At 42.1% G+C, this 12,234-nt stretch overlaps 1 protein-coding gene and 1 long non-coding RNA gene across 6 annotated transcripts in view; one reads left to right on the forward strand and one right to left on the reverse strand.

The window, feature by feature from the left end:
• Window positions 1–12,234, reverse strand: part of LOC140633317 (uncharacterized) — a 115,303-nt gene that overhangs the window by 24,667 nt on the left and 78,402 nt on the right. The window contains exon 3 of the long non-coding RNA XR_012030939.1: window positions 9,874–10,108. This is a non-coding gene — a long non-coding RNA (uncharacterized lncRNA). The remainder of the gene's footprint in view (window positions 1–9,873; window positions 10,109–12,234) is intronic.
• TRDMT1 (tRNA aspartic acid methyltransferase 1) overlaps window positions 1–12,234 on the forward strand; it is a 74,579-nt gene that overhangs the window by 16,560 nt on the left and 45,785 nt on the right. For 2 of the 5 annotated variants that reach the window (XR_012030932.1, XM_072825666.1), the window contains exon 1: window positions 1,532–1,722. The exons of 1 other annotated variant lie outside the window; for it this stretch is intronic. Coding sequence is in view for 1 of the 4 variants with exons in the window: in XM_072825666.1 (XP_072681767.1) it covers window positions 1,659–1,722 (64 nt within the window). In the remaining 3 variants the exon portion in view is untranslated. Of the gene's footprint in view, window positions 1–1,169; window positions 1,314–1,531; window positions 1,723–12,234 lie in introns of those variants that run through there. 2 more of the 5 variants (XM_072825670.1, XM_072825669.1) reach the window with 2 other exon arrangements.

Consider the following 12,234-nt stretch of genomic DNA (forward strand, 5'->3'; position numbering starts at 1 on the left):
ATAAGCCTGGGGCCATATTGTGAAGGCCCTTAAAGCATGAACTGTGTGGGGATGGGGATCTGTGTCCCTTTCTCTTAGGAAATTGGTATTTTCCATGAACTCTTCCACATATTTTTGGGCTGTCTCTCTCCCCCCCCCCCCCCCCACTTCAGGGTGAGATCCTTGGTCGTATTTATTTTTATAGTACTAATTCTAAACAGATTCTAGGTTTATTTACTCTATTGGTTGACTGTATATACATCACTGTGACTCTATAGCTCCCTTTATATGTACTATTTATTGTACTAATATTCTGTAATAAATACTAGAAAATGCATTATGTATGTATTAGTATGTGACTTCTAGAAATTGAGTTGGTTTGAGAGTACATTTGCTTAAAGCAGATTTACAAAAAATGTAGAGAATACCAATTTTAGCAGATAATTAACGTGGCTAAATCAGGACCGATTTTGCAGAAACTCTTCTGCTATAGAATCTTAAGAGCTGTAGGGCTCTCAAGCAATCATATCTCCTTCTTTGTTCCCTTTTATTTGACAGGTCAGTGCAAAGTCACACAGCCAGTTATCCGCAAGGCCCCCAGGGCTTAGATTCTGTTCTCTTTCTGCCACCTTTCTTATCCAACGTAAGTGGCCAATAAAAACAAAACATTGAAAAGCCGGGACACATTGACAATGAAAAAAAAAAAAAAAAAAACTTCATAGGAAACACCAAAATGGATCAGATCCATAATTCAGATGGGGTAGCCTTTTATTTATAGTATTACATTGAGCACACATGGAAAGTTTCTAACAGACCAGTTCTTCACTCTCGACCAGGGGTACTCCCGGATTTTTCCGAACAAAAGTTAACATGTGGGGGGTAAAGGGAACAACCCGACGCCGCACAATGAGATGTTTCCTCGCGTGCACATGGCCCTTTTTTTACTCTGTGGTCCAGCCTGTGGCTGGAGCATCCTGGAGAAGCAAAGGCCTCGCACGTGGAGGGGCTTGAGGGCTCCGACGTTCTATTAACGGTGGATCGTGGGTGCGGGACCGCTCGAGCTACAGCGCGGTGGCCCGGGTCACGGGCAGGCACGCGTGCCCTGCGCTGGTCCTCCCCCTGCCCCTGCCCCTGCCCCTCCCCCTCCTCGCCCTGGCTCCCGGAGAAGGCCGACGTCTGTCTCCGTAGCCCCGACGCCGCGGCACCGCACCCCACCCGGCGCGTGCTGCGTGCTCGCCGCTCGCACGTAAGGCTTCCACGAGACGGAGGAGCCGTGTGCCTGCAAGACGACTGGCTCTGGATTCCAGCCCGCGTCCATTCACTTGGCGCCAAAGGTGGATTGTGCCGCTCTCCTGAGCTTCCGACTCGTTTTTGCTTCCAGGGTCCCTGAATGCACTCGAGGAGGAAGGAGGAGCCCAATCAGGCTGCTCGCCAGGCCCTGGGAAGCCCGCATTGTTAGGTGCCCGTTGTCCCCTCGCTGACCCCGGCCAGCCCCCCGGGCAGGGGGGGCGCGCGCTGTCGGAGGCGCTCTGAGCCCGAGCGGCGGGAGGGGCGGAACGGAAAAGCGGCGGAACCAGAGGCGAGGGCGCGGGGCCGGCGGAGGGAGGAGCGGACGGGAGCGGACGGGAGCGGACGGGAGCGGGCAGGCCCAGCGCCCAGGCGGCGGCGGCGGCGAGGGCATGGAGCCCCTGCGCGTCCTGGAGTTGTACAGCGGCATCGGAGGCATGCACCAGGCGCTGAGGGGTGAGGGCGCGCGGCCCACCCGGCTCTTCCCGGCGGCGCGGCGCGGGCCACAGCGTGGGCGCGGGGGAGGGGCCGAGACGGAAGGCGGCGGGGGGCGGGGGCTCGGTTGTCGTGGAAACCGGCCCGGCGCCGCGCCCCCTCCCGCGCCGAGGCTGGTCCGAGGCGGGCTTGGAGTCGGCGGGACCCGCGCCGCGTGGGAGGGCCGGTCCGCCGGGCGCGGCTGGAAGGCGGGGCCGACGTGGAGCCGGCGAAGCGGGGTGGGCGAGCCCCGGGGCCTAAGTGTGGCTGCGGCCGGGAGGCCCCGACAGCTGCCGATTTACCCTCGAGGGCGGCGGCGCGGGGCGGCCCGGAGGGCAGGGATCTTCAGAGGGAGAGCTGCAGCTTCAGGGAGAAGTCCGGGAAGCCCGAAAGAACCGGGGAGAGAAAGCATTGTGGAAAAACCTGCTCACTTCCCGCCCCGCGCTCCCCGCAGGGAGCTGCTTCTCCCTCTGCCTGTGCGTCTCCCATGATCAAATTAATAAAATCGTAAAACTAACAAAAAACAACTACCCCCCCCCCAAAAAAAACCCCTGCTCATTTCTGATCATTGCAAAGAAACTGTAAAACTAACAAAAAACAATTCCCCCAAAAGAAGCCCCTGCTCATTTCTTATCATTGCAAAGAAACTGTAAAACTAACAAAAAACACCCCCCCCCCCAAAAAAAAAAACAAACAACCCACCCTGCTTATTTCTTATCATTGCACAGAAACTGCGTGTCCTGTCTAGGTACCTTTAAGCGCTAGAAGAGCTGAATTGAAACCTAATTGTTTTGAACCTGTTTCCTGATTTTAAAATAGGAAAAGTAAATTTTTCAGGGAAGGATTATTACGAGGATCAAAGATAAGGCGGGGTAGGATGGTTCCCAGTGCCTGGTCCATTGTAGCCACCCAAGACCTTATAAATGATCGCTATCACGGTTACTTTTATGTACCTCTTCCATTTTGATGTTTTACATTTCTTTGGTGATAAGTTGGGGACTGGAAGGTTTATTTTCAGTGATGTTCTCTTCAAACTATTTCTTGAGCTCCTGTTCAGGGCCACATACTGTCTGGGTGCTGAGTAACAAAGAGACTTTGAATATGCATGTTTATTCTTAAATTACTAAGACAACCACAAAACCGAAACTTGCCTGCTTCCCTTTTTTGTTTTGTTTTGTTTTGTTTTGTTTTGTTTTGTTTTAGTACCAAAGGCAGCAAAAGACTAATACTGTGCGATACAGACAATATATAAGGAGTTGAACATAAGTGAGTTTTCTGAGCATGTGTGTTGAGTTTTTTGTGTGTGTGTGTGTGTGTTGAGTTTTGATTGTAGACTCACATAGTGATTTTTAAATTTTTTTTGATTTTTAAATTTTTATTACCAATTATTCGCTGGCTCTCTCCATTCAGTTCTCTTATCGAAACATACCAGCATGAAAACAAAAGAAAATTCTAGGGGCGCCTGGCTGGCTCAGTCGGAAGAGCTTGTGACTCTTGATTTCAGGGTCATGGGTTCCAGCCCCATGTTTGGTGTAGAGATTACTTAAATAAATAAATAAACTTAAGGGAAAAAAAGGGAAAGAATTCTAGTACTATTTGTTCTCTGTTAATTTTGTAGGATTTTAATGTTGGCATTTTTCACCTTATCTTGAAACCCGTTAATGAACATGATTTTATTTTATTTTGTATATTTTGTATTGGAGTTTGATTTTCCAACATAAAGTATAATACCCAGTGCTCATCCCATCAGGTGTCCCCCTCAGTGCCCGTCACCCAGTCACCCCTTCACCCCAACCCCCTGCCCACCTCCCCTTCCACAACCCCTTGTTCGTTTCCCAGAGTTAGGAGTCTCTCGTGAATCAACACGATTTATTTATTTTATTTTATTTTATTTTATTTTATTTTATTTTATTTTATTATTTTATTTTATTTTATGAACATGATTTTAAAGTTTGCTTAGTACTTTATCATAAGCTATCATAAGCTATAATTCAACTACTCCTTAAGGGTTGAACATTAGATTATATCCCAATTTTTTGCAAGTATAAATGTGTGCTACACTTACACCCTTGAGCATAAATCCTAATTTTCTCTTTAACTGTATTTTCTGAAAGTTGAGTTAATTCATTTAACAATATGAGACAATGTGCTAGTTACTAGTCAAAAATTAAAAGCTTTTTAAGGCTTTGATGGATAATATAGCAAATTGCCGTTCAGAGATTTATGAGTGCCTCCCTCAATCACATATTCATCAGGATTTGTATTAGCCATTTTTAACCTATGCTAATTTGAGGAAATTGTATAATTTTAACTTGCATTTTTTTATTAATGAAACAATTAAGTATCTTCTCTCCTATTAGCCAAAGCACCCTGAATTTGTGCACATATTTCTGTTGCCACTGCAACCATCCTGAATCTAATTTTATTAAAATAGTTTTGCAGTTGCTCCCGTTTCTACTTTGCTTTCCCGCTTCACTCTTTCCCACATAGTAAGAGAATGATTTTTTGCACAGTAAACTAATATTATGTCACTCACTGCCCTGCCTTAACGGCTTCCCTTCAAGATTAGAATCACAGTCCCATCTTCTTACTCAGCCTGGGAGATCTGGCTTATGCTGCCTTTCCTACCCTTCCTTTTTATTCCTGTATAACTTGAGCACAATACCACACTTGTGATGGGTTGTCTGCAAAGAGTTGATAATCATTTTACCATTATGTTGATAAAAGCATAGTTTGCTTAAGCCCAAATTTTTGTATAATACAAAACTTAGTTGCAAACCACATAATCTATTCTCTAGCTAACCTAAGCAGAAAAAAATATATTAAAGGACATCTGGAAACTCACAGAAGCTATAAGACACCCAACAAACAGGTTAGGTGAACAGGAACACTGCTCAAACCACACTCCGGGCCTTGCCCCCACAAAGCTTCATACTGACATAACAGCTTTCACCAATGCTGGGGGCCAGTTGTGAGAAGTGCCATCCCTGTTTTTCTATGAAGGGTGGATGCTTCTACCATCTTTATCACCAGGATGATGGATTTTTTTTTCCCTTTGCTGCCTCACGTTGCTGCTTCTGAATTAAAGTTGTATATGGATGTGGTTAGTTGGTGGATATTAAATCCCATTGCCAGCAAAGGAAGCTGGGAAAGTGTTTTGGAAATAAGAGACTCAAAATCTGACACAATTTTCAAACATTGAAAACATAGGCAAAGACTCTAGATGGCCACAGGTATATAGCAAATATATTTCACATTACTTAGCACATGTTGCCCTGTATAGGAAGCACTTATTACTGCCTTGATATTATTTATGTCTGCACAGTCTATAAAGTATTGGCTGAGGAGAATCTTCCAAGTGAAACTATCTCCTTTCAGAAAGCAGTGGAAGAAGTAGTTTCATGAGTTATATATTAATGGGGCCTACAGGTCAAGGCTCCTGCAAATATAAGTGGGTAGCAAATAAGATTTTGTTTTTCTTATATAGTATCAGAGAAAGAGTAAATGTGGTTTAAGGTAGTGAATAAAGGAAAGCTCTAGCTGTTTACTAATATTGCTATTATAAATATGTATCTATAATAGTATATATCTATAATAGTAATATTATATATAATGTATATTCATACATAAATATATATATATTTAACTACTGAAACATCCTTCTAGTTACTTACTATTATATATATGGTCAACTACTGAGACATCTTTAAAGTAAAAAGGCCTGCCCTACCAATGAATTTCTGAAGGTCTTTTAAGGTATTGATTTTGAGTTTTAGTTACATAGTAATCCTATTTAGTAGGAATCACTCAGCCTTAATATTTTCTGTTAAAATTTCAAGCCATTTGTCACTCATATTTTCTGAATTTCTTTTATCTTTCTTTCTTTCTTTTTTTTTTTTTTAAGGTTTTATTTATTTATTCATGAGAGACACACAGAGAGAGAGGCAGAGACACAGGCAGAGGGAGAAGCAGGCTCCATGCAGGGAGCCTGATGTGGGACTCGATCCTGGGGCTCCAGGATTGCGCCCTGGGTGGAAGGCAGACACTAAACCGCTGAGCCACCCAGGGATCCTTATCTTTATTTCTCAATGACTTATATGCCAACTTGGGACCCTACTGAACCACTTTGTACTTAGGTGTGCCTATAACTGAATCAGGCAAGTATATCATGATTAAATGTAGATCTGAGTGTCACCTGAGGTTGTTTTTGGAACATTGGTTGTAAGGAGCTAGAATTTCAACTGCTTAATTTTTTTGAAAATATATTTTCTTTGGGATTGTAAAAATGACCTCTTTATTTCTATTTTCCATAGTTATTCTTATATGACTTGTTGCCAGATTTAAAGTGAAGGGAGATAAAATGTCCCATTTGATCATATGTTTTCTGTTAGCCATAGGAGTTATTAGATTATTTTTTCCAAACTCGAAATACAAAGTTGAAACATGTAGGATGAATATTGTATATTCAACAAAGGAGAACCCTCCTTTTCCATTGGATGATGGAATTATCTTTTCTGTGATGAAAATGCTTACTTCACTGCAGAGTATTTATTACCATTTTTCATAGATCAGATTGTTTACCCTGTCCTAATGTGTAGATAATCAATTTAATTTGTATTATGACCTATTTACTGGAACTTTTGGGGGCTCAATAAATAATACTCCTCTTTATAATTCTGAACAAAGAGTTATAAAACAGAAGAGTAAGGCAAACAGGAAATAAAAATTTGTATGATTTTTATTACTAATAAAGACTGAGTTGGAGGTTGTAGCTTAGTGAGAGGACCACATGGGTCAGCTAATATTCAACCAGACAATTAGGCAGCATACCTTTTGGGCACAGCTGGAGAAAGAAGCAGAACACATGTGGCCTGTGGGTAGCTTATTCCCAAGAGGAGGGCTGGGGGAATCTGAGTAAGCACACCCAGTTTATTCTTGGTAACTTAGCTAATTAGAGAAGTCACTTTTCCTTCCATGGAAGAAGTAAATAGATAGGATGGGCAAGGAGTTTAAAATGAATAGGAACCACTCACTCACTTGGAAGAAACATCAGTAGGGGGGGACACATACACTCACATGCCAACGTTTTCAGGAGTCCTTCACACGTCACAGTTTTTCTATTCTGCAAATGCTATCTTATTCTTCTATTATTTGATACATAAAGGTCTCTGATAAGCATTTGGTAGTGTCAAATAATTTGAAATACGATGGTTTGTTTTCATAGCAGCTTTGCCTGAAATTATTACATTTTTGGCACTACGAAGTAGTAACAGCAGACAGTGTTTATGTAGGACAGTTTCAGGAAGAGGTCATTTCATCTCCTAATTAAGAGCACAGTTACATTGTCAGAAGGCCTTGGTACTTCCTAGCTTTGTGACCTTGGACAAAAACTAAACTTTCTGTGGCTCAGTTTCCTGTTCTCTGAAATGGGGACAATAATAGTACTTACTTCGAAGGGGAAGTGTGAACATTATAAATTCATAAAAGTATGTCAGTAGTGCTTGAAACGTGGTAAGTGCTCAGTAAATATGGATGGCTATTAGCAAAAATCTTAAAGTTACAGAAAGTTATTACATCTTAAAAATGGCGTTAGAAGAAACTGATGATTAAAGATTCAAAGTTGTCAAAGAGCTTTCAGACTAGATTTGAATTATGCAGGAATATATCAGTGAAGGAAAGGATTATTTATAGCCACAGAAGATGATACAGAATGAATATGTATGAAGAGGTAAAAGAGAAGGGCAATGATGAGAGCAGAAAATTCTATTTTGCCCTCTTGATTCTCTAGAAAGCTTACTCATCCATGAGGGAATGGATTTCCTAACCTGGATCTACTTTGTATTCATTTCCCTGGCCTCCTATTCAATGATTTTGGAACTACTACACCTGTTTCTCTGAGTGATAAAATTAATACCATTATTTAGGAGTCAGACAGAACTGGCAAATATTATCTGTGTAAGTACTAGAAAGCTATTTGACTTTCTGAGCCTGGGTACCCTGTCTGTGAGATGGATGCCATAATACCTTCTCGTAGGGTGTTACGAACGTTAACTGAAACAGTTGTATGAAATACAGTGTAGGTGCTTGGTAAATCTTCGCTCCTTTTCTTTTTCTCCACGTTGTTTTGCAACTAACAACTAGCTTTCCCCACTTAATTGTATTGATGTCCTCACTGATAAAATTGGGTTGATAATACTAACCTAACAGGCTTGGTAGGTGGATTTAATGAAGCTGTATACATAGAGCTATATAGTTCCTAATATATAGTATATAGAACTAGTATATAGTACTACCGTTGATGTTAGGAAGTTGAACATTTTCATATACTTGTTACTTGTATTTATCTTCTGACTTACTCATGTTGCCATTGGTATATTCTTTTTTTTTTTTATAATTGGTCACTTGTTCAGTTTTGTTATGATATTTTTTCCGTGCAGGATTTTGGAAGATGCGTTTTTGGAAGACAGAGTTTTTCAGATAGTTAAGAAGGGAAAGGTTATACCAGGCAGAGAGGAACATCTTATACACACGCATATGTGAAATAGCGTGGCCTATGTGGAGATATACAAGTATTGAAATATTAATGCATTATAAGTGCTACGAAAAAGTGGATATTTATGAGGTACCAAATCCTGAAATGCCATACAATTTGATAAGGTGCTTGGATTTTTATGTCCTAGGTCTGATTAGCAAATGAAAATTAAAGAACCTATTATTTAGATTCTAGAAATTGTACTGTGTGATTATAAGGTGGTAGTGGTGGGGAGTCAGTTTAGTTAGTAGATTATTAGAGATAATTTAGGCAGTTTAGTTAGTAGATTATTAGAGATAATTTAGGCAGAACTAATGAATGTAGAAGATGACTCGGGTTATATACGGGATCTAAAAATCAGCAAAACCTGGTAGCTATTTGGGTGTTAGTTACCTAGATTTCTGACTTGAGTGATTTATCAAATGGGATAGTATTAAACCAAGTAGTAGGGAAAAAATAGGTTCCATTTGAGCGTTACAAAGTTTGAATTGTCTGTGTGAACCATAGAAATGCCAGATAGGCAGCTGCTCGTACATTTCGGCCTGAGGGATCGATGGGACTAGAGATAAAGATTTGTTTCTTCATATGTGTTTAGTGTAGAGAAGAGGACCAACAAAAGGAACAGTGACATTGTGGGGCTGGGTAGAGAAGTAGTATTCACAGAGGGAAACCATGCAGGTAAAATTAGAGAGCAAGAGGAGAACCCAAAGAACACTGTGCCATGAAAATAAAGGGAAGAAGGGATTTCAAGGAGTGATTTGATATTATAAACCAAGTGAACTAATGACTAAAATGAATTCTTGGGTTAGTTGCCGTTTCCTGGCTGGTATCTTATGTAATAGCCTTCTCTGGGGTATTCATAAGTTTGCCTTGATGGTCAAATACATTTAGGAAACTCTTCATATGATATTGTCCCATGAATCTCAGGACACATTAATATGCCAAAAGTGTTGAGAAACCCTGCAAAAAAGGTGCATGTGGTTTAAATCTGCACTTGCTTCCCATATGTATTTGAGCAGTGAATCCTTTTTTTGAGTGGGGAAGGGGATGACACTTATGAGCATCCTGTAAAATAATGTTTCTTGGAGCATGTCTTGGGAAATGCCTGCTGGGCAACAGGAGGGCATTGATGGAGCTACGGGAGAAGTGCCAGGACCAGTAAGCTGGTGAGTGAGACGAGGTGCCAGGGCTCTGCTCATGGACTCATGTGCATTACCTTTGATAATGTTGACAAAAATCCCATCGAATTTGATGAAGTAAGTAAAAGAGAAGAAACAAAGATGACGACTAGCTCTAAAGTGAGTAAAGTGAGCTTCTCTGTAGTTTTTCTATAAGGCCAGATTTGTTAACTTGGTTATTATCTCTTTTTTTTTTTTTTTTTAGAGGTATATAAAACTGAACTCCTAGTTCACCTTACCCCTTCAAAACTTGATCCCCTTGCAGGCTTCCTCACTCCAGCAACAAGTGCCTCCATTCTTCCAGGGTCCCACACCCAAGGCTTGGAGTCATCTTTGTTGCTTCTCTTTTACTCACTTCACCAAATTCCATGAGGTCACCCTTCAAACTCTATTTTTAATTCTATTATTCCTCTCTATCCTTACCTTTACCACCTCAATCTTCTGTTTTGTCAAACTTAATTTATGTCCACCCCAGATTCACTTGGCCCCACATGCCTCCTGGGTCTTGAGCTGCTTGTTCAACGTAGTCCTCCACCTCTGCTGTTGTTGCCTCTTTGCATGACTCTGCCAGTCTGTGCTCCGTAACATGCTCAGTCCACCCAGTGTCCAGACTGAAGTGTTGCCCAGAAGCTGTCTGGAGAGGCTGGATAACACAACCCTAAGTGGAGAAGAGAGGAAGAATCATGCAAGTACAGGAATAGAAAATACCATATATTGGTTTCTGCCCCGAGTTCCTGACACAGATCTCCTAAAACCCTTATAATTTCCTAAGTGATAGGAGCACTAGGAGCCTCTTTTATTCTCAGATGTGGTCTTTGACCCTGGTTCCTGACACAGAGCTCCTAAATCCCTTGGAATTTTCTAGGTGACAGGAGTGCCTTTTGTTCTAATGAGGCAACTCTTGATCTGCTCCTGGATTGCTTCAGGATGAGGGCTGGTCACCAGGTAGACGGAGGGTAATTAGAAGCTTAGAACTTTCAGCCCTACATCCTGGGGAAGGAGAGGGCCTAGAGATTAAGTTGATGATTAATCATGCTTATGTGAGGAAACTTCCATAAAAATTCTAAAAGTATAGGGTTCAGACAACTGGGTTGGTGAACATATCCACATGCCATAAGGACAGTATACCCCGGCTCCTTGGGGACAGAAGATCCTGTGCTCAGGACTCTTCCAGACATTGCCCTATGTCTCTCTTCATCTGGCTTTTCATCTGTATCCTTTATAATATCCTTCATTATATAATAAACTATCAAACATAAGTGTTGCTATGAGTTCTGTGAGCTATTCTAACAAATGATAGAATCCATGGAGGGAATTGTGGGAACCTTTGGTTTATAGCCAAGTAGGATACAGTTGTAGGTAATCTGGAACATGTAGGTACCACTTGGGATTGGTATCTGACTTGGGGCCAGCCTTATGGGTCTGAGCTCTTAACTTAAGGGGTCTTGGATGACTCCAGTTAGTGTCAGAATTAAAGTGTATTGTGGACATCCATCTGGTGTCAGAAGTGTTGTGTGTAGTAGTGTGTGAGTAAAGGAGAACCACAGGAGTGTTTTCCTACACATGCCCCGTGGGATGACTTTTGATCAGGAAGAGATATGGTGAGGAAGGAGTCAGCAGATACATTTTCTCTTTTCTTCCCCTTACCAATGTTCCCTGCTCAAGTGCATATGGGAATTGGGAAGTGTTGCTTTAGACCAAGTAGTGCATTACTGCAGGGCTTCTGTCCCCTTTGATACATCCCTCCTCTTGCCCCTGTGAGGAGTGTGGTCCATACATGACAGCATTTCGCTGGCTTTTCTTGTGAAGCTGTGACCAGTTTAGTTATGTACTGCCTTTTGTTTGCTTACCCTCCTCCCTTCCTCACTGTGCCTTACTTTTGCTACTTTGGGGTTTTGCCTCCCAGAAAGAGCATCTGCAGCTAAGCTTTGCCTTGGGTTCTTTCTTAGGAGACCTGGACAAAGGATTATCGCAATGGCCTTTTTACTGGTCTCCTTGCTTCTTCTGCTCTATCGCCTCTAATTTATTTTGACTCCTCTAGTGTCAGCGTGATCCTTTAGAAATGTGTTAGATAAGTCATTCCTCTGATTACAATTTCTGAGAGGTTTCTCATATAACTCAGTGAAAGCTGAAGTCCTCAAGCCCCAGTCCTCCTTGGTCTAGAGCCAGCCCTTCCCCTCGCTGAGCATATTTCTTGTGCTCTCCTCTTGCTTTCTTCGTTCCAGGCTTGCTGGCTGTCTTAGGAAGTTTGTGCTGCTTTAACAGAGTACTGTAGGCTGGGCGGCTTATAAACAACAGACATTTATTTCTCACGGTTCTGGAGGCTGGGAAGGTCAAAATCAGGATGGCAGGGTGGTTGAATTCTGGGGAGGTGCCCTGTTCCAGGTTTCAGAGTGCCGACTTTGCCTTTGTTTTCACATGGCTGAGAGTAGAGAGGGGAGGTAAGCTCTCTCGTGACTCTCAGAAGGGCACTCATCCTATTCATCAGGACTCCACCTTCATGACTTCATTTAATTCTAATGCCAGTTACTTCCCAAAGGCCCCATCTCATGACACCAGTGCATTGGGAAGTAGAGTTCAAACATAAGAATTTTGGGGGGACACAAACATTCAGTCTATAGTGCCAGTTTCCTTGCTGTTCCTCTCACAAAATAAGCATGCTCCCATCTCTGGGCCTTTGCAGCGTCTTTCCTTTCTGTTCTAAAGAGTTCTTCCAGATACCTGCCTGTTCCTTCATTTCTTTCAGGTTTTTGCTATTGAGACATTTTCTAACCAACCTCTATA

Source organism: Canis lupus, chromosome 5 (assembly GCF_048164855.1).
Source record: "Canis lupus baileyi chromosome 5, mCanLup2.hap1, whole genome shotgun sequence".
NCBI lineage: Eukaryota > Metazoa > Chordata > Mammalia > Carnivora > Canidae > Canis > Canis lupus.